Genomic DNA, 22,667 nt, shown 5'->3' with positions numbered 1-22,667 from the left:
CCTTCCAAGCTCTCCCATGACTATCTGGGGAAATCTGCTGAGGCAGCAGTTGCTCTCTCCTTCCCCACGCGGTGTGTCGGCCACCACGGGGCTGCACTGGGCTTGGAAGGGGTGATAGGCTGAGCGAGGCAAGGAGGCCCTGTAAACCACAGCCAGCTCCACACAGTGCCTTCGGCAGGGTTCAGGCTGCCCTCCTCTTCCCCTGGTCAGCTTTCTGCCAGAGACAGGGCTCTCAACAGGACAAGAGGGAGGTGCAGCTCGAGAGAAGGGTGCTGAGGCCCGATGGCGGCCTGCAGACCTCCATCCCCCCGAGCATGGGGCGTCTGAAGCCAGGCCGGGATCTGATCTTCCGCTCTTCTCTACAGTCCTCCTCTGCTGGAGCCTTACTCTGTGAGGAGAAAATACTTTTCAATAGAACTGCTTGCTGCAAAGGATAATAAATGCCAATATTTCCAAGTAAATTATAGAGGGCTTGGTGCATTTCAGTGGAAAAGCTGGCTGTGTTACCAGACAGAGATCATAAACCTTTGAAAGATGCAGGGAGGAGAAAGCAAAATATTCCGCATAAGGAAAATGTGATTGTTGTAATGACTTTGCTAATCCCTGGGCTTCTAGGTTTATCCATTCTTGTTTCCAGTATCTGCAGATGAGCTCCGGAGGGTTTCAGTAATCCATTAAAAAGAGCATTTTAAAATTTCCACCTAGCCGTCAAGATTTTCTTGTTTCTTTTTTCTTCCTTCTTCCCTGTAAATGCATGAATGGTGCAGTTAATTTTACCAAAATGGTCACTGAAGAGTGAATCTTTTCATTTGGTACTCTGGTCCCAATAATCATCCATGTGGAGCAGTCCTTTGGAGGCTTCTATCAGAATGGCACAAACTTCAGACCTACAGACAGATAACACTGCTCTCCAAACAATGATGGGTACTTTTTAGACTGTACATTCATCAGTGAAACCGTTCTTGAGTAACTTGAATGCATTGGTCTGAAGGAGCAGAGCTTCTAGAGGTTTTTTGTTATTGAATTCAGTCTACTAATGTTTAGTAGAGTGAGCTAACACCATCCAGAGATTGCTTATCAGAAGCTGCTGTCCCTTTTTATGTCCCCACACATTTCAGTAGTAATCTAATTTGATGAAGTTTGCATGCTAAAATATTGGAAGTAGCGGTTTGGTGCTATGGACAGTCAGAAGGCAAAAGATATTAGAAGCTTTTACAGAAAATGGAAGGCCAGATGGACCATGAGATTACTTTGTCTGATCTCCTGTACATCACAGCCATTCTGGGTCACCCGGTTTACCCCTGGTACTGAATGCAGAATGGGGTTGAGTTGTGCATGTCCTCCAGGAAAGCAGTCCCTGCCCATCCAAGGAGCTTTCTCCGCAGAAAAGCCACCAAGAGCTGGGATGTGAGGACAGATTTCTATTGATGTTTGTTTCATGGTTAACTTCCACCTTCTGATTGGTGTTGTGCCCTTTCCCGGCAGGCTGAAGAACTCTCATCTCCTCTCTCTCCCTGTAGAGACACTCAGCACCGAAATCAAGCTGCTTCTTACTCTTCTCTCTGATAAGCTGAACAAGCATAGGTCTTTAAGTCCCTCTTAGTAAGGCATGTACTGCAGTTCCTTAAATAATCTCTCTGTATCTGTTCTCTGTCTTCATTTTTTCATCATTCTTTAGGGTGCAGGGTATTAGCACTGAATGTTTTCTGGTGTTTCTGTCTCACCAGCTCTGGTTATGCAGGGAATATGTCATCCCTGTACTTGGTGGTTGATGTGTATAAGGCTTCGTTCACTCCTGTCTAACAGCCTTGAGTTGCTTGTGACCCTGTAATCCTTTTCAGAATTGCTACTTTCTGAAGTAGAATGCCTTGTTTCAGATGCCAAGCACTACACAGCATTTTGGTTTACAGCGTTTTATTGTCCCTTTAACTATATATGCAAGATGTCTGTCTGCACTTCATGAGGATGCCTAAAAACTCCTGCTCCAGATCAGCACATTTTTAGCCTCTGATGTTGGCATAAATTTCTGACTTGCCCAGCACTGCTGGAGGAAGGCTCCTGTATCAAAAACCATCTGGAGTCTGCGAGAGGGAGCTGAGGGAGACCAGCTGCCAGGAAGTTTGCAGAGCGAGCTGGCGGGCTCGCCTGTCCCCTTGGGGACACGGCACACAGCGCCCAGACTCAGCAGGGAATTGGCAGCCTGCTCAGCAGCCAGAGTGGGGTGCCACAGGTACTGCTTACAAGAGGTAGTAAGCCAACATTACCCAATGTAAAAGCCTCCTTTGTGGTTATCTTGGTTGCTACTCTGTGCTTATCTCTGGAAGGTTCAAAAAAAAAGGAAATAGGCTCATATTACAGATCTTAAAATTAATATCAGAATTAACACACTTGTATAAAAAAGAAGTTGCGTGACATCGCTTGGCCTCTGCTATAGTCAGCATCGTGAGGGCAAGTATTTCCTTCCATCTGCTAGCTGTTAGCACTTGGCCGAAGAGATGTCATTCCTTGGACTAATCTGATCACTGCTGGCATCCCATCCTAAGCCTTTTTGTCTGGACTATCATGTTTTCCTTGGCAGGCCACAAAGCACACCAGAGCACGGGTCCCTCTGACTTGTGCACTTCCACACCGATGCCTTTCTGCTTCCATTTGTCCTTGTGACTCGTGTGCTTGAGGAGAAATAAAGAGGCAGTGCGGTGCAGGGAGCATATAGAGAGCTAAGCAGTTTGGCCAGGCGGTGCTGGGCCTGCACCACATGCATCCCAGCAGGGCTGGTGTAGGTGCCTGGCTGTATCCCAGCTTCGATTAAAGCTTTATTTGGGGTAGAGACTCCTCCCTTTGAAAGAGACAGTCCTTTCATGTCTGTGCAATCTAATAAATAATTCTGGGGCAACTGAATTTGTTGCTTTCTTTAAAGAAGCATAATTATTTTAAAATGACAAACTAGTCCCTTTGTTGATAAATGTTTCATATCTTTGCAGCTATGCCTGAATAGTTTGTATAAATAATGTATTAGCTTGCAAACAGACATAGCATGTTCAGGCATACACTGCCCAGTGGGGCAGGAATGCTAAAACCTAAAGCAGATGATCCGGCACAGTACTGGGTGCTGAGCACAGTAACAGGCTTCGATGTGGAGTTAGAAACATGGGCTGTGTCTAGGCAAACTCATCTGGCTCACACTGCACTGATGCACTAGGGATGCAGATGTCAGCATCCAGGTATTCACTGTGAGCAGGTATGTGGCCTCCCAGGGGCTCTACAAGGCAAATGGAAAGTAGTACACAGAACTGGGCGATCATCCAGTTTAGATAGTGCTCGGCACATGCTTCTGTGTACTGTTTTTTAAAGAAGACATCCCTCTCACTCCTTCAAAGCGACTTTTCCAGGATTTTTAGTTGGTTATTCTTCTAACTCTAGAAGTAGTACCTGTGTAGTACCTGTGTTTTGAAAAAGACATTTTGAAAAGTAATAGCTGGTAATAAGAGATTTTTGTGTCAGATCAGGGTCAGGCAAGAGAAGAAGGATAAGCATGTGCATTGCTGGTTTCCAGCTGAAAATCCACTGTAGAAGTATGTACATGTAAGTATGCTTGCGTGTGCATGTGGAATTTTCAGACAGTGGTCTTGAGTGCCCAAGCTGGGGCTGTAAAGTCCCATGTGTCACCATTAGGAGTGTGAGACCCTCTCCAACTGTGCTAATTGGAATAAAGTTGCCCTGATCTGGTATAATGTCAATTGAGGACCACTGAGGTTGCATAAACAACCCAATGAGGAGTCAAAACAACCTAACAAAAGCCATCTGCAGTTCTCCAGGTGCATTGAATTGGGTGCAGATTGCACTTTGCTCTGGCTCAGGAGGGAGAGAAGAGTCCTGCTCCGAAGGGGACCTGATGATGCAGAGATGCAAAGGGATTGTGTTCTTCTCCTAGATGCTTTTTTTGCCAAGTAGAGCAAATAGTAGAAAACTTATCTTTTGATCAACTAAGTCAGCAGAAATGAGAGCACAGAGGAGGAGTGGGTCTGCTGAGTGACCACTCTCACAGTGTGAGATCACACTGTGGCTCTGCTGAGAAGCACGGCCCTGGTTCTTAGCATGGCCCAATTTAGCTTTGCGTTAATGGTGCCAGGGACAGAAATGGAAGGCATCACTTAAAAATGACTGTCAGTGCATTTGTATTTCTCTTCCTGCTTTCTCTCTGCTAGAAAATGAAAATTATTTTAGTAGTCACTGTTGACTGCAATAAAAAATAAATTTGCTGACTTTACTGCCCTTCTGTGGTTTGCACTCCTGTACGGATTTATTGCAGAAGTTGTTGCTCACTAAGTTCAGGAGATCAGGTCCTGCTGTCCATTGCAGGAAGCCCCCCCCTGGGCTGTAGCAGTGCTGGGATTTTATGCTAAATTTCAGTGTTGCAAAATTTAAATGCATGGAATTAGAGTTTTCTTTTTGTTCCTAGTTAAAGACCTAATCCGATTTTTGAGGTATTTTTGCCTCATTTATAAAAATCTGAGACCTTGAGATAAAGGCAAGTATGAGAATAATAAACAACCTAAATGCTGATGGATCTGGACGTGTTGTGGTGTTACCACTCGTGGGGACTAAGCTGCAGCTGACTGAGTAAAAAATAACTCACCTCTCTGTTTCATTCAAAGCTGTTCCATGGATTTGCTGAACTAATTTTTCCTCCAAGCATGGTCGCATTTTGGGTCAGCGTTCCTAGACAACGTGGGGCTCTGCCAGCAGTTCCTGTGTAGTTCCTCCTTATTTATTTATTTATTTATTTATTTATTTATTTATTTATTTTTGAAATAATTCTAGTCATTCATAGAAATGAAATCCTGCATAATTAGAGCCAGTATTGCACATCATCTTTGCTTTCCATTTTTAGATGCTGCATCTAGAGTACTATAACTTTTAAAGATGCCAACAAGCCACTTAGGAGCTCGATGGCCATAATGGGAAAATCTGAATAGGAGCTGAATAGGAAATGATAAGCTTCATACAGATTGTTTTAAATCGTTTGGTAAAGGGCTCAGCCAGACGTTCAAAGTGAGAATAGAAACAGTAGCCTCTTCTAGTTCAGTCCTCAGCAGTTTGTACTCTCTGCTATCCTGCTGGTCCTGTCCAAATCCTACAGGTCAGCCATTTCTAAGTTAGTTAAAACAGTAACCCAAGATACTCAAGCATGAAACTCTAGAAAACTGATCCTCTTTAGCATTTTTTTACTGCAGGTTTTCAATAAAGAGCTATTTAAAAATAATTAAGAAAGATTTGGAAGCCTTTCTTTTGACAGGCAGCAGGGAATGGTTGGCTTTGGAACCTGCAGGTGTTGGCGGGTGAGAGGTCTCACAATGCACCTTTCTTTTCTCTGTGCTTGGAAGCTCGCAGGTATGTCCACTAATCTCAAAATTAGACTGAATGGCAGATGAGCGAAAATTTGTTTCTTTGTTCCGAAAATGCGGGATGAATTTTTCTTTGTTTGGATCTTTAATCCAAACCGATGCTTTAATAAATACAATTCCAGTAGGCTTTTTTCCTTCTTTCCTTTTTTTCTTTTTAAGTTAGAGAAGAAATCAGTAAGAAAACTGGCTTTGCAGTGCCAAGTGACTGGAATGTCAGAGCATTTGAGGTCAGGTATTGGGCCAGCTGAGACTATTTAGGGCGAGTGTTTGATGCCACTTCACTGGTAAAAGGCTGAAGCCTAATAAATTCACTGTGAAAGAGAATGTGATATCCCTAATTTTAAAAATGAGCTCTCTGTTCAAAGCATTGTCAGGAGTTAGGTATTACTTTCAACTCAATTCTGCATTTTTCTGCACTAAATGCTGGGGATGGCTTAGCAGAAGCCTCACCTGAAGCCAAGGTTAGGAGATGTCCAATCTCTCCCTGCAGTGCATATGCCTGTGCCATTGCTCTTTGCCAGATTCCCTGTCAGTGGGATGGAAGCGTGGCTTTGTTCTCCCACCAACGTGATGACGTGCTTTATATTCAAATATTCAAAGAGGACTTTGTGATCTCCAGAGAAACGGCAAGGTAGAGGCGCATAATGATACGAAGTGTAATTTATTGTTAAAGGAGTTCTGCCAAAAGGAATCTGCCTTCCTGATGTCACCTGAAGAGATGGAGGATCTGGGCAGGTTGGACTTGTCTTCACCTTGTCCAGCAGCTTAGAGTCATGGAGTGGTTTGGGTTGGAAGGGGCCTCCTTCCATAGTTCTGACCTGCTGTGGGACAGGGCACTTCCCACTAGACCTGGCTGCTCAGGATCTGGAGTCTGACAGGCTATGGACACATTTGTTAAATAAGCAATTATCCTTAAGCACAAAGTGATGTTGGTGAGAAAACATGTACCCCTACATAAAACTGCTTTGCCCCAGGTGGTGTGAGCCCTGCACTGCCAGCCAGTGGGCCAGCTTTGGCAGGCTGACCCTTGTGCATGCTTTGCACGAGCTATAGAGATTTACAGTGCCTTCTGCATATATATTTAGATGAAGTGTCTCATGGTAAAAAATCGTTAAAATGCTTTGTATTTGTTAGGTTGTACATCGATGCTAACACCTCGTGGATCTGAGTGTTTCTGTGCAGAACATGGAAGTGAGCTGAATACAACTGTGATGCTATTGAAGACTTTAAAGATGATTTAGATTTCAATGGCTACTGTCCATCCTAACTGCAACAAAGCTCCCTTGTCATTACATTAAACTATGCTTGCCTGTTCTTCTTGGTTAATCCAGCCTTCTGAACTAAAGGAGATGCTGGCATGCTTCCTTGCATAGAAAGGAGAAAATATTTGCACCTTGACACGGGTTGCTGAACGTTTGCAAAGTTATGTGTCTGTTGCTATATCTAGCAGAGTTCTGCAGCAGTTTTGTGAATATTGCATTTTCAGTCCCAGCTCGTGCTCATAATTGGACTCAGCCATTACCTGTGCATCGAGAGCACTGCTCGTGCACACTGTCACTGTTCTTTGACTGTAGTATCCCTTCTGCAGCCAGGGCAACATGGCTGGCTGCATCTGTGGTAGTGAGCTAGGCTGAAAGAAGTACTCCAATGGCTGCCTGTCAGCACTTGGCAAGAAAATCCTTTTTATGTTAGTTTCAAGGTCGTCAGATATCATTATAGCCAAGTATTAAAAATTTCAAAGAAAGGAGGCAGTGTGTTTGATTTATAGAATAATTATCTAGCTTTAGCTCTAACTTGGCTTTGGCAATGGTTTTGCAAGCACTCGAAAATTAAATCCATTTTTTATGGCACTACAAGGTATTATCTCACAGCAAATGATAATTAAACACCTGTGAAATCAATTAGCCCTTTAAGCAAGGGAAAAAAAAAAAAGTTTTCCAATTATGTTTTTGCACCTCCAAACTTTCTAATTCCAGAACCAGTCCTTGCAGAGAGGGAAATGAACTGTCAGCCAGTAGCCTGTTAACCAGCAGCAAGATCACCTGAAAGTATCATGCTTGGGCTGTAAATCCCAAAGCAAGCGGATCATGGTGACGGCACCCTTCCAGGCAGGGTGTGTGAGCTTCTGGAGCTCCGAGTCAGAGCTATCTGTCTGACACACAGCTGAGTTGTCAGGTTTCCTACAAAGACAGTTACTCACTTGATGTTTCCAATGCCAAGTTTTACTTGACAGTTTATTTTAAAGCCAACATGCCTTAATGGAAACCAAGCAACGAGACGTCCCGTGTGACAAAGTGGGTTTCTTTTCAACCTCTCCAGCCAGTAGTTCAGAACCATCTGCATTAAGAATTCACCCACGGAAAACTGGCCAATTGATTAATGGCTGAAATTTAATATATTGGAAAACTAGGGAACGCTCTGCCATTTAGCCTTGTGTTATAAGTGTTTCATATCTGGCTTTGTCATAGCACTTGCACTGATCTAGATTATTTTGGAAGATGCATTGTGCATCCGTGGGTTCACAGATTCAGGGAGGGAGCCCTGAACATACTTGGTGAAGTGCCATAGCAATTTTTGGCTCAGGAAGGAAAAAAAAAATCTCTAGTCCCATCTGACATCTATAGTGGTATGCACTGATACTCTCTGCCAAGATGAGCTCCAGCATCTTCCAAAAGATGGATTACATGTGGCACTGTTAAAATAGATACTGTTGGGCTGAGGCCATTGCATTTGTTTCGGTTTCTGCTGCTGTATTCTCTTCCATCTGACTTCTGATGGAGGCACCACAGGGCTGGCTTGCAGCACGTGCTGTGTCACAAGAGGGGCGGGAAGCAGCAGGGATGCTGGTGGTGGCATTCCAGGGCCTGGCCTGGCTGCTGGAAGAGCCAGCACACATCTGTCCTTCAGGTTTTCCTGCCGGTGGTGTCCCATATCAGCATTCAGAGGATTGAGTCAGGAAAGACATACGCTGCTTTGTGAAGTACGATAGATAATAGCTGGTACGTCCGAGCAACCGGACACATGTGCTGGTCTTAATGGCCTGCCGACTTTTTAGCCCTCTTTTCACTCAGTGGTGATGACGATGCTTCTTTGAGAAAGAAAAAACTGTTTATATTAAAACTGGTAGTGCAACTGTTTCCCAGGGTAGCTTATGGGAGCTCAGTGACATGGGGAAATGCTTAAGCTGCGCAGAGGAATGCGTGGCATGGCTGAGTCACCGCGGAGCCGCCGGCTGCGCTCCTCGGCATGATGGGAAGCGGGAATCCCAGGCAGCCCGACCGCATGCTGACGGATGGGGTCGGCCCATCTGAAAGAAAAAAAAACGGATCGAGGAGCGAGCATCGCAGGAGCATTGTGTTGGGCTGCATTTTGCCTGTCTGCTCATGGCCCACGTGGCATTGCGGTGTTCACACCTGCGTGATAGATGGGGCCGTCTGCGTTTTCCCAGCTATGGGTGGGAGCAGGGAGGGGATTTTCAATTAAAGTGTGAATACATTAGGGTTGATTACAAATAGAGCTATTTGTTTATGCTGCCTAAAAAAGTATTAGCTGTGAGTGTGGTGCGCTTAATCATTGTGGAAGGAAGCCTGAAAGTTATTAAAGCACAGTGCTGATCGTTACAGAGGGATGTGAGCTTTGGGTTAGATCTGCAGCTATTTTAGTTTTAAAACCATAACTCTTATTTTAAAAGCATGTATGTTTTGGATTGTAATGTGTTTGAATGGTGCAGCTAGGGCCCTGTGTGAGCCACTCCCCACATGGGCACAGAATGTCACCACAGCACAGACGTGGGTGGTGCCGGAGCAGTAAGTGTGGCCACTGGCAGCGTTGTCCTCAAGGCAAGAGACCAGGAGATTTCAGGAAATAAATGCCCTGTTGGTGATACCATTTCTCAGGTGTGGGTGGGCCCCAGACCCATTTCCAGGTGCCGGTGGGGCCTGTGGTTGTATGGAGCCATCTGCAGGAGCCAGAAGCTGTGGCCTGGGAGGATCCATGGTAGTGCAATCAAACCTCCCTGTGGCCCTCAAGTGTTGCTCAAGTGATGGGTATAAGTGGTTCTGGAACAGAAGAAAAGAAGGCTCCTCCTTAAATCTTCAGTGTTTCTTCTGCTTCTTAAGCCCCCCTGCCAGCTATGAAGGAGTGGTAGGAGCTCATTGCTGCCCGGAGGTCTCGCTGGGTCAGTCACTGAAGATGAAGGTGAAACCAAGCCCATAACAGGTGTGATGCTATCAACAGCGGGACCAGAGCAGCCCCAACAGAAGGAGCATCATGCTGCCCTGCGGCAGCACATAGACATGTCAGCTCTGTCTGTACTCGATCCTTTATACTTCCTGCTACTGTTGATTTTATTTCCATCGGCCTTCTGTGCCAGATGCCTCCAGCTCTGCTTTGCAGTTGCCCTGGAGCTGCATGTCTGCCACATGGTCTGTAGGATCCTTCCCCGCGTGATGCTTTTGTAGCCACTGTCTTCTCTGAGTCTGTATTTAAGCATGCAGAGCTATCTGCTGCCAGTCAGTTAGGTCAGCTTTGCATGCTGCCCACGAATCAGCAGCAGTAAAATTAGCATGTTCATTTTAAGAATTTCAAAGAAATAGCTGTTTGCCAAGGGGGATCAGAAATGAGTCTTTCTGTACTGCACTTTGAGGTGGTGTTGAGTGACCTTAAAACACTTAGGTTGAAACTGCGGAGAAATTTGTCCATGAGGAGGATGCCTGGTGCAGTGCATGAGCTGCAGCATCTTATGATGGATATTGCTTTACTCTGGGTCTGCTTGTGTTATATTTGCAGGTTCTCCCCGAAGTGAGTGGAAATTTTGTGCCCATACATCAAGGTTAGGATGAGGCGCTCTCTCTCTGTATGCATGATGTAGATAAATTGCTTGATGACCATGAACCATGCTATTCCAGAGCTAGGCAATAAATCACAGGTTCAGCTTTAAAAAGCACAAACGAGAGCAAGATGCTAACTGGGTTTCGGGTGGGAAATGGTCAACAAAATCCTTTTATTTTCTTTCAGAAATTTGTCCTAACATCAGCAAATCAGATATGAAAGAAAGAGAGCCCAGTACAAAACGTCACTGACATATGGAGGTCTCTCTTCCACTGGCCTCTTTCTCTGCTTTCCTTTGTGCTCTGATTCTGCCACCGACGTTTTGTGGATATTGTTGCATTCCGGGATATTATCAGGATTTTACATTTTTAGCTTGCTAATGATAGCTATCATTAGAATCCACCAAGAATAAGCCCTGTGACTGGTGTACTCCAGCCCTGGGGGTATTCTATTTTAGGTGTTTATTAAAATTTACTGTCATACAATACACAGTGAAAGCAATGAGCCTCAGACCTACAATTTGAAAATGAATTCTTTAAGATGGCATTTATTTTTTTTCCCTATGTGCTATGTAACTGCTGACTGTAGAACTGGGACGTGGGTGATTGTCAATGTGCCACACTGAGAAATGATTCCATGCCACTCGCATGGGATGTGTATATATGTCTTTTAACCAAAGTTGAGATACGATTTTAAAGAATGTACTTTGAAGTCTGTTTTGTAGTTTTAATTAATGCAACGAGGGTTGTTATTTTACTCTCAGTGGAGATAATCTTAATCCATTCACAGTGACCTTTTCTTGTGCAAATTAGCTGTACACGCTTGTTTAAGCAAATGGGCCTTTGCAAGATGTCTCTTCTTAAAGACGGAGCTTATAATTGAAAATTGGCTTACTCCCATCTGTCTGGCCTGGGTGAGAATACTAACATAGATCTGGGTTTCTTATATATAATATAATCATATAGAGATACATACACACATATATACATATACACACACACACACGGACACAAATCCAAAAAAACTTGCTGCACCTGCAGACTGTGGTTAAATTAGATTATTACTGTTAGGAAATGTCAGTGCCACAAGTTAGTGTCAAAATCTCATCTGTCTCCGGAGTCTAGGAAACCCTTCAGGAGGAAAGGTTATTTAGTCCTGATCCTTTTTTCTCGAGTTGGGCATTCCAGCAAGGTCAATGCCATTTGCAGTTCTTCAGGTTTGCCAGAAGTACAATTAGCTAATAACTGGATGGAAACCGTTAGGATTTGATGTGTATTTTTGGTAAATGGTTTTGAAGTGATTGATGGAGTCAGGAAAACAAACAGACGAATCTTAAAGTTCTAGTTCAGAGGAGCAGGGGTCATTGCAGCTATGGTTAATTGCCAAAATTTGGCTGCTGAAGCAGTTTATCCCTCCTCCTCCCGTCACCCTTCACAATAACCACCAAGAGAGTCATTGTAACGCTCCCCTTCTTTCAGTGTCTGTTTGATAAGGAAGATTTGTATGGCAGAGTTTGAATATTTTTTGCTTTGTACAAACCTATTATGCAGGAACGAACACAGTTGTGCATGACTTTGACTAAGTCTGGATAGAAATCGGGTTCACAGGAGTGCTGTGACAATGTCTTTGGTATAAATGCTTTTAATCCAAGTTTATTGTTAGAATTCATGCACACCTACGTACGTAGATACTGCATATTTTTTCCAAAAGCAAGATTATTTCCTTGGTTCTCAGTGTCTTTACTGCTGTCACAGTGTTGTCCCATGGTGGCTGCTCCTTGGGGCTGGAGAAGAGTGAGTGAGAGTGTCACATGTGCACGCATGCACACAGGGAGCTAGTTAACCTGGAGGTGGGCTCCTGGGGCAGAGATGATTTTATCCAGATGTGTCTCAACAGCTGTTTGCATTTTCATGCCCAGTTACTCTAGGACTCACCGCTAATTCAATTTTCTCTTTTCTCTCCTGTTCTTGTTAGGTATGATTACCGTGAAATGCTGCACAATGCCACTTTCTGTCTGGTTCCCCGTGGCCGCAGGCTTGGCTCTTTCAGGTTTCTAGAAGCCTTGCAGGTAAGAGCTGCAGCTTAAAGCATTGGTTTCGCTGGCTGCAATTCGACATGCAATCGCAGGGGGGTGGCGAGGAGGGAAATGTCTTTCATTTCCCTCGTGGACAGTAATCCACTTTGCAAAAGACTCTATTCATACTTCTGGAGCAATTGGCAGCTTCTTCCCAGGAGGGGCTGAGCACAGCGTTCATCTGAAGGTTGAATTGCATTACCTCCAGGAAAAAGGTTTCCCTGAATATGGTGAAGCCGAAAGGTTGGACCAGCTTAGAGCCGTATTTTATAAAACTGTGAGACTTCCCATGGGGACGGTGACCTCTGCAAATAAGCCCTGGGGCAGTAAAATAGCTCTTCCTTGTCACTTAGCCAAAACAGACTTGCTCCTGCATCGGCTTTCATTGCTGCTTGCTGAGCATTCTGAAGGTGGTCTGGAGGTTGTAGAGTTCCAGATGGAATCATCATGGAGAGATGGATGTAGACTGATCTCGGGGAGCTTGCAGCATGTTTTGGACAACACCCAAATCCTCTTCACCTTCTAAAAGCATTTTTGGTTCATAGTCTCCTTTTTTTACTGTTGACCAGCAGAAGAGGGCAATGCAGTGGGGCTCTTGAGTCTCTGTAGCAGCCAGGTTCAGCAGTGTGATGATCAGGTTTCTGTCTCCAGCAGACTGACACTGACCTACACTGGATGCAGACAGCGTGACCTTTTTTTTTTTACAAGCATCAGCTCATCCCTGGGGTCCTAAGCTTCGCTCAGTTGTACAGATGCTGCAGCTCCCCTCTGGGATTTGCATCTGGATTGCTTGCTTGTAGGAGCCAGAGTGAAAGGCATTTCTTCCTAGCGGAAGGCTGGAGCATTTCTTGATGGCAGAGAGGAGGCAGATGAGGACACCATAGAGGGTCCTGCCTTTAGGCACTGTTTTGCCATTTGAGAAGTGTCCTGGAGTTGGCAATAGAGCTATTAGTGAATACCGTCACAACACTTCTCTTAGAATCATAGAATCCTAGAATCGTTTGAGTTGGAGACCCTAAAAGGCTATCTAGTCCACTTTCCCTGCAATGAAGAGGGATGCCTACAGCTAGAGCAGGGTACTCAGAGCCCCATCCTGCCTGACCTTGAATGTCTGTAGAGACGGGGCATCTGCTACATCTCTGAGCAAGTTGTTCCAGTGCTTCACCACCCTTATTGTAAAAAACTTTTTCCTTATATCCAGCTTAATCTCCCCTCTTTTACTTTAAAACCACCTCCCCTTGTCCTATCACAACAGACCTCTTCATTAACCACAAAGTATTCCAGTTGCTATCACAGAGTATTGTTTACCATAATGAAGAGCAGTATTCAGGTACCTAAATGTAGGTGTATGATGTCATATTTGAAGCCCAGCTGCACCTTTTTGATTTTCCACTGCTTCTCCTGAAGGATTCAGATCTCCCATTTGGTGTTTTCATGTCTGCCAACCTTGGGTGAGTGTCTTGGATATCCTAGAGCATTTTGAAAGCACTGAACACTTACCTTTAGTCTGCGAATCAACACATGCTAACCTACCAGAGATCCAGGTTCTGAACTGTCATTTCCCTCTTTGATCTACTCAGGTGAAGTTAAATAGCCCTCACAGAATCATCGGATCATAGAATGGTATGGGTTGGAAGGGACCTCAAGGATTATCAAGTTCCAACTCTCCTGCCACAGGCAGGGCCATCAACCTCCAGATCTGGTACTAGACCAGGTTGCCCAGGGCCCTATCCAACCTGGTCTTGAACACCTCCAGGGACAGGGCATCCAAAGCTTGTCTGGGCAGCCTGTTCCAGCACCTCACTGCTCTCTCTCTGAATAACTTCCCCTGACATTCAATCTAAACCTTCCCTCCTTCAGCTTAAAACCATTCCCCCTTGTCCTATCACTGTCTACCCGAGTAAAAAGTTGACTCCCCTCCTGTTTGTAGACTCCCTTCAGGTACTGGAAGGCTGCAGCGGGGTTACCCTACAGCCTTCTCTTCTCCAGGCTGAACAAGCCCAGCTCCCTCAGCCTGTCTTCATAGGGGAGGTAGGGAGCTCTCAAAGTGCTGTTCCCTCTCCAGCCTCTTTGGAGAGAGAAGTCAGATTGGCTTCTTTGGGATGACAAGTGGCTTCAGATCCTTCTGAAAAACACCGCTTAGCATTTTTCTTGAGTGGGCCACAAGTCATGCAGCTCTTGTTAGATAAATCTTCTCAGGAGAAGAAAGCAGAGAGCATACCTCGCTGTTCAGAACTTGGAGGCTTCAGATTGACCAAGATAAAATGCAGGCATTGAGGATTTTCCTGCCAGAGTAGCAGCAGTATATACTGATTATGATGAATTCCCAATTTCAGTCTGGCTCCAGGGCATGTTAAAAAACATAATCCACATTAGTGAAATGTTTTAAACATGAAAACACATTGCTAAGTGTTTTCTGGTTGGCTTTTTTTCATGCACTAATGTCATTTTCTCACAGAAGATCACAGTTCTTTACACATTGTAAGCACTGCTGTAATGCAGATATGTGGCTAGTCTAAAATCCTCTGTGTATGCTAAAAAGGAAGGTACAGCAGCCTGTAAAGTTCCCTTTATGCCATTCTTCAGAAGGTACAGGGGGACAGACCTCAGTCTGGGCCATACTCAGAGCTCACAAGCTTGGCTTTATCCAAAGAAAATGAACCAAAGCACAGGCTAATGCAGATCCTCCGGTAACAGGTTGTTTCATCACTTCAGTAGGCTTTTGGCTGGGATCATACATTGTCATCCAGCTATAGGGAATGTCATAGTGATCGTTTATTTATGGGAACACGGCGCCATTTACCAAATATTTGCAAACTTGCTCTCGGTGTAGAGGACTTTACACAACTCATAAAAGATAAAATAATTTAGATAAACCATACTGCTAAGAAATAGATACTAAACGTACATGCTTTTTGTTTGTTTTAAGACCAAAAGCAATTACTGTTTTTATAGGCAGATAATGAAAGACGAGTTGTGTTTATGCAGTCGCTTCTGTTCAGTGAGCTGTTATCAAGCAGGATGGGGAATTCACTCCTTCTAGATGGAAGAAGTGCTCAGGAATTACATAAGGGCTGCTCCAAAAGCAATGCCTGCTATTCTATGATGTTGGCCTCTGATATCAGAGGCAAATGGTGGTGGTATAGCAGTAGAGTCTGAACCTTCCCGCCAATACTCAGTTACATGTTGTTGCCGTGTGACAGATGACAGCTGAGGGGCTGTTTGACAAAATGGCGTCTGACATGGAAATGCATATGAAGCAAAGGGGTGGAATTGAATTATTCCATGTGGTAAAAATGGCACCCAGTGACATTCATGGACACTTGCTGAATATTTATGGACACCAAACAGTGGATGTGAGCACAGGGAGGCATTGGCTGGTGCATTCCAGCAATGCTGACAGTGATAGTGGGTAGATTTTTAGAAGCGTGGCATGCAGGCTCTTGTTTATCGCTGGCAAAAATGCATAGCTAATGGTGGTGACCTTGTTGAAAAATAGTGTCTCGTAGCTGAGAATTTGTTCTATCAAGTAGTGTTATTGTGTTCTCTGTATCTGCTGTAGTTTTCATGGAAATATATAGGAGGCATTACTTTAGGAGTGACCTGCGTATTATGTGTACTTTCTGTAGGGTTGTCTCAAGGTATTATAAAACCTGAGGGAGCTAGGTCCCTGCTGAATTCTTCACAGACACTGAAGGCCATTGGTTTGTATTAAATCCTCTGGGGTTATGTTTACAGAATTTTAACAGCTTTGCCCTCAGCTGTTAGTATAAGTACCACATTTCAAAAGCCACTCTACATGCCAACTCCACTTTTGCTTAACTTGAATAATCCCAAAAAGGAAAAACATGGTACTGTGGGATATGATCTGATTTCTTCACCTTGTTGCCTTGCCTTCTGACCTTGCATGAGTGTTGGGAAGAACCCATGAAGAAAACAGTAATTGCACTGAGGCTTGTGCTAATTGTTGGCTGGGCTGGGGTACACCTACTAACAATTGTGTGGCTCTGTGCAGGCTGCCTGTGTGCCCGTGATGCTCAGCAATGGATGGGAACTGCCATTCTCAGAAGTGATTGATTGGAAGCAGGCTGCCGTCATCGGGGATGAGAGGTTGCTATTACAGGTAAGAAAAAGACAGCGACCATCAGCAGATCAGTTGATTGTTGTCTGCTGCCGCCTAAACGGACAAGGAAGATGAATCCAAAAGGTCAGAGATGTAAAAGAATTTTTATCATGAAGGGATTGTCTGTGTCACGCCAGCGATGAACTCATTTAATATGACATCATTCGTGTTCTGACCTGAAGGTCACTACAGCCAGTAGGCCACATGCTTGAATGCAGGAGGCTTTTTTATTTTGCCTAAGAGCTTGACATTTTCTCTGGTGGATGCCTCTCCCAAGCAGGGCTGTCTGGAGCTGGAACTGTGCGGAAGGAGAAGAAGCTGACGGCAGTTCCTGCTCTCCTTCAGAAAGAGCTGGACCTCAGGGCTCCGCCAACGCTGCGGAAATGGCTGGCAGGCCTGAGGGCCTCCTCAGCAAAGCCATCTCTTAGGCCAGAGTTAATATCTGACAGTTTTGTGGGAAGGAGATCCTGAGTCTTTTTGACGTCCAGAACATGCAGCACTTCTTTCTGAAGCAGTGCTCACATCGCTTCATTGTTCATCTCCCCAAGATCATGGAATAGAAGCGAGCTGAGAAACTAGAAATGCCCTGTTACCTTCAGCATCTGCTTTTGTCTTTAAATCCACTAGGTGATTTTTCTGTTTCCCTGGTGGACACTGTAGTCTTTTAAAATTCTTTATAGATTTTTAAAGAATGTAGAGAAGTTGATATTTGGAAAAGTTCTTGAAAAATTGCTTTCCTCAAAGCAGCGTTTGTTGGAACACTGTTGCTCAGCCCAAAGCTGAGACCTACGAGATCTGCAGTAGCCACTTGTGCACCTCGTATGTAGTCACTCTGCATCAGTACCACTGATGTTCTTCCTGACCTCTTGAAAATGTATTAATGAGGACAAGACAACATTTAGAACTCTTTTTACAAAACGTGGATTTTGCAGCTTTGGGGTAGAGTATACTGTTTGCAGAGCACATAGCACACTAGTGCACACTGACTTGTCCCATGGGAAGAAGGGTTTTGTTATTATTAATTCATTTCCAAAGTGGTGAGCTGTTTCCTTCTGTGGAGAGGAGTGTTCAGAAGTGCCAGGTGGGTTGGCACCCAGAAATTGAAGTACCTTTAAAAATCTCATTAGATACCTACTTACATGTCTGCAGATGTAAATATTTGTAAAGAGCTGGCCTAGCAAGCCTTGTGAAGTGCTGCCTGTTGTCGATAATGAGACACAAGCTGCAACCCAAAGAAAGATGTTTGGATTTTGCTTCAGTGGACAGCGTGTTTTTTTCTGAGCAAAATTATTTCTCTCTTTAAATGATAATAATTTGCTGATCTTCATGCTTTCCGGTAACATGCCATTCGCTCTCCTCACAGCTGCTTCCATATTGAACAGCTACTGCACCATTATTAACACTGTTTTTAAAGAGCTGGCAGAGGGCCTGAATGTCTGCTCTGGGAAATGTTTTTGTTATGTTACAGTTTTTCATTTCCTGTTTTAGAGCAGCTCGGATGTTTTTATTTGCATATTCTCCTCATCATAGCACTAGGAGAATTTAATCCAGCCTTTCTGCATTTATTTTTGCAAGGTGGTTGTTCCCTTCCCCCAACTTACTACTGAAATGACCTTTTATTAAGACGTCATCCAGTTCTAGTAATTCCAGTGTAATCCTGCCAGATTAGTATTAATACATCATTTTCCCCACCTGTCTATCTGGACAAGTAGATTAATAACTAATAAGCAAATGCAGTTAAAATGGGAGCTCTGATTTTCCTTTCCAGCTGTTGCAAGAAAGTGGGCACCAAGGCTTTTTTTTTTAACCTTGGCACTGGCATTGCCCGTCTGCAAGCATAGGCTGGTCTGTGAAACCCTGACTTCTTGCAGTACCCTTCTTAGGCAGAGCGACCTTCACATTCAGGGGTATGGTGGTGAATGGATATTGATTTCTTCTCTTCTTCTCACCTGTATTTACACACATGCGAAGCTATAAATAATGCAATTGAATGTTTAAGTTTTTAGAAAAAGATGCTGTATTGCCACTGTGAAGTGGCTTTAATTGTATGATTGTTTTTGGTAATGATCATGGGTGTGATTAATATGTATGTGTGGATAGCCAGTATAGATTCGTAGAATCACAGAATGGCCTGGGTTGAAAAGGACCTCAAAGATCACCTCATTTCAACCCCTCTGCCATGGGCAGGGTTGCCAACCACTAGACCAGGCTGCCCAGAGCGAACTACGTTCTTTATCCCAGTACTTACTGGAACTTACTGAAAAAGTAATGAAGAGAAAGAGTATTCCCCTCCCTGAATAAAATTAGGTGCGCTTAAACATTATTCTGCAACAGCGATGTGGTTGTTTAAAAAAACACATACGAAAGCCTGGGTTTGGCTTCTGCTTTTTGTACTTTTTTGAAGGGAAGGTTTTACCTGAAGACATACAGGGAATATGGTGAATGAACCGGCTTTGGCGTTCTGAACATTTCCTCTTGACTGCAGTCATTACTTTCTTGGAAGCTCAAATTTTTTACTATATATAACAGTGTCTTTAGCAGAGTCAAGATTATTGCATCTGACACTGCACTGTGGACTCACTCTCTTTTGGGATGCTCTGTCTAGGCCTGAATGCAAGCAATGCAGTAAAAAATATACTGATTCTTGTGGAAATGCATTACATGCAAATTCTTAACAACTCAAATAAAGTGTGTAATAGGAAATTGTTGGTTGAAGAGCACATGAAACCAAATAACGATCATTGCCACCTCTCAGCATGTTTTAGCAATAAGCAAAGTGGTTTTGGCCAGGGAAGGGTGGATGTGTTCGGTTGCAGTTAAATTTCAGAGTGAGCTGGGATGTGCAAAGAGCGTCACACAGCCGAGCCATATACTTCTACAGCTCACGACTGAGCTGAAAGCTCTGTGAAAAATGGCTGTCTGAAAGTGACCTAATTCGAAATCACAAAGAGAGTAGGGGCAAAGGCACAGCTCCTCATTCCTGGAAGAAATGAGCACAGATGTGCAAAATATCTTAGAGGCCTTTCCAGTGCTGTGAGTAGCCCTTGTAATTGAAGCAAATTGCAGTTAAATTCCCTTGATAGTGTCAATTTGCATTGTCAAAGTAGCGTACTGGAGGCCATGGTCAAGGTCCTAAGAAGTTAACCAGTGGCGTGTATGCTTATTAGCTTCCCTCCAGTGTGGAAGAGGGATGTGGGGATGGATGTAGAAGGGAAGCCCTTTTGTGATCCAGCCAGCAGTCCCGATTTTCAATCACAAGGCACTGCAGAAGGACAAATAGGGTTTTCCTTGTAAGGCAAGTTAAAATGTTGCTTTAATGGAGAAGGGAAAAAGAAAGCAGTGTTTTCCCTTTTGAATACCAGGTGTTGTGAGGGACATTACTCTTTCCTCCCACAGTAATGAGTAAAATGCAGTTTGATCCACAGGTTCCCAAAAAGTGGAGTCTTGCTTCAGATGTCGCTGTGTTTTTCTCAGGGCACTTAGTATTGCAATGCTGTGGTAAATGCAATTCCAGATCCCTTTAATATACTCTGAGAGTGGGGATTATCGTTGGACCCAGAGTCCTGCAGGTTCCAGTCTGCTGAACTGCCAGTCCATGAAAAACTGTGCGTGAGGGATTTATGGAGGAGCTGCTCACTGTGCCACAGCGCAGTGCTGGGGAACAATGGGGAGAGGGAATTTTTGCTTCCATAGAAACAATCAAAAACTGAGAGAAGGCAAATTAAAAAAAGAAAATCATATATTCTAGTGTGCCAGTGCCAAAGGTTGCAAAGGGCTGTATCTCATCTGTATCTCCATCAGGGCTCTAACTGTTGGCACACACATCGTGTTGGATAGGAGCGCTGAAGCTGTGCAGCTTGCTAATAGAGGAGAGGGCTTGTCAGCAGCATATTAATTTGATGAGACTGCGTTGTTTTCTGAAGCTTCTGACTATATTACATCTTGTATTACAGATTCCTTCTACAATCAGGTCTATCCATCAGGATAAAATCCTAGCACTTAGACAGCAGACACAGTTCTTGTGGGAGGCTTATTTTTCTTCAGTTGAGAAGATTGTATTGACTACACTAGAGGTGAGTAAAAGCTGTCTGGGATTGTGCAGAGCAACGAGGTTTTCTTAGCCATCCAGCTACTCCACTGCTCAGCCAGCATCAGACCTTGGGTTTCATGACATGCAATTGGTCACTGGGGGAAACACTCAGTGTCCTGCTAAGTTTTCTTCCCTAAGGAAATACTTGCTTCGTTGTTGGTATCCACATTAGAGAGCTGCCATGGTGAAGAATGGGAGCTGTCTAACACAACAAAAAGTTGTCATGTGTGATCTTGCCTTCACAAGGCTTTATGGCTTACGAATCACTGTCCCTGTCATTGGTAGTAGATATGTTTCTTAAAGAAACCTTTCTAGAATTCATTTCAGAAAAAAATAGGCTGTGAAGCTTCTTGACCATTTCATAGACTGTTGATGTCTTGTGATGGGGCTGTCGGTCTGGCTGAAGGAAAATAGGGGCTGGTAAGTTACTGTGTTTTATCTTCAGGATAAGGGAAAGGCTTCTATAAAATATTAATAAATAATCATAATTAGACTGCTATTAAACAGGGAGACAGATGATCTAGAATGTGGAGAGAATTCTTTCTGAATTCAAGGGACACAGGAAAGATAAAAGACTCTTTAGAAGTAGGGCCCAGGCTGCAATTTCAAAAGCAATTTTCTCTTCTAATTGTTTTGCAATTTTGCACTAAAATTTTTGACACACAGTTACCACTGAAAGGGGCTTGCTTTGTAGGTGCCAGTGTATTTGTCTTAGGGTAATTCTTCTTCATTTGCATCCCTCTTTGTGCAGGGTTGTAAAGTCCCTCTTTTCCTTGCAGACTGTGAAGGAGTGCTGCTGCCCATGCTTTGTTGGTGGAGGTTGCCCGTGGCAGACTCACTTCCAGCTGCTACAAGACAGTCATTTAGATTTTCCTATGCTGGTGAGGGAAATCAGCCAGGGAACATTTATGGAGCATGGCATAGGTGTTCTTGCCACACTCTTTCCTTGTCCCCCCATGGTTTCATCCATGCTGCCTAATGAAAACAGCTCTTCATCCTTAGTTTCCCCAAGAGCGCTGATGAGGTAGTGGTAATTATCACAGCCCACAATAAGATCAGACTGGCAAAACTGGAAGACCACATGACAGCTCTTGGAGTCTAATTCACCCTTAAAGAAGTACCCCTGGAGACAACCAGGCGTCCGTCATCTGCCCCTTCCCTGCATACACCCCATTAAGGATTGCTAAAAGGAGAAGGCTGCATGGCTCTCCTCACTGCCCCTCTCCTACCTGTGCTGGGCTGATCCCAAGAGACAGCCCCCATGGACTTGGCATCCATCACATCACGCTCCAGTGCACACAGATGTGATTTTAAGTCTGCCTGGACCAGCTACAACATTGACCCACGTATGTGCTCAGGAGACAGAACACCTGTAATAAAGCTCAAGCAGCTGGATATGAAACAAGCTGGAGTTCCTGCTTGGAGGCAAAAAAAGAGGAAAAGAAAAACAGAAATCTTCTGCAAGGTTTAATTTAATGGAACCAAGTAACGTACACTTGGTGTTGAAGTTATTTTCTGGGATTTTCCATTTGTTTGCAAGGGTGGTTTTGCTTTGAGGGGTTTAGGTTTTTGTTTTGTTTTGTTTTATTCAAGATCCTTAAAATCTGTAAAGACAGCTACAAGGAATTTTGTACTCATTTCACATTTCAATTTGTCCAGAGTTAATTTTCTTTAGAAAAGGAATAAAACAGCAGAGAGTGATTTTTGCTGTCTGAAATCTGCAAGCAGTATATGCTCTTTTAAAAACCTAAGTTTTAAATTCCTAGCAAGAATATTTTTTCTGGCTGATGTTATCCATCTTCCTTTGTAACACTATGGTGTCAGAGTGCTCTGATGATACCTGCAGCTTGCTTCAGTGCTGTGCCATGTCCAGATATGTGGTTATCAGTGTAGCAAAAGCCTTCACCAGCTCAGGGGTCCACAAGGATATCTGCCTTGTATCCTGGATACCTGTGGAAACATGAGATCGCATCCTCAGGTCCTTGACCTTTTCACAGCATTTAGTAACCTGAGCCACACAGCTCATAGCCCAAAATGGGAGGTTAGAAGTGTTTGGCCACTAAGCCCTCCTGCAGGTCTGGAGGAACTGCCTGGTGCCATCCACATGGTGTGGGTTAGGAGGTGGGCATTCATGTGGGTCTGCTC

At 44.1% G+C, this 22,667-nt stretch overlaps 1 protein-coding gene across 1 annotated transcript in view; it reads left to right on the top strand.

Annotated features, from left to right (window-relative positions):
• The window catches only part of EXT1 (exostosin glycosyltransferase 1), a 159,344-nt gene that overhangs the window by 122,129 nt on the left and 14,548 nt on the right, over positions 1-22,667 (top strand). The window contains 3 exon segments of the mRNA XM_019614218.2: positions 12,210-12,303; positions 16,325-16,432; positions 20,386-20,505. Of these exon segments, the coding sequence (XP_019469763.1) occupies positions 12,210-12,303; positions 16,325-16,432; positions 20,386-20,505 (322 nt within the window).

Source organism: Meleagris gallopavo, chromosome 3 (assembly GCF_000146605.3).
Source record: "Meleagris gallopavo isolate NT-WF06-2002-E0010 breed Aviagen turkey brand Nicholas breeding stock chromosome 3, Turkey_5.1, whole genome shotgun sequence".
Classification (NCBI taxonomy): Eukaryota; Metazoa; Chordata; class Aves; order Galliformes; family Phasianidae; genus Meleagris; species Meleagris gallopavo.
The sequence above is the reverse complement of the archived record's forward strand: the minus strand, read 5'-3'. Positions and strand labels throughout refer to the sequence as shown.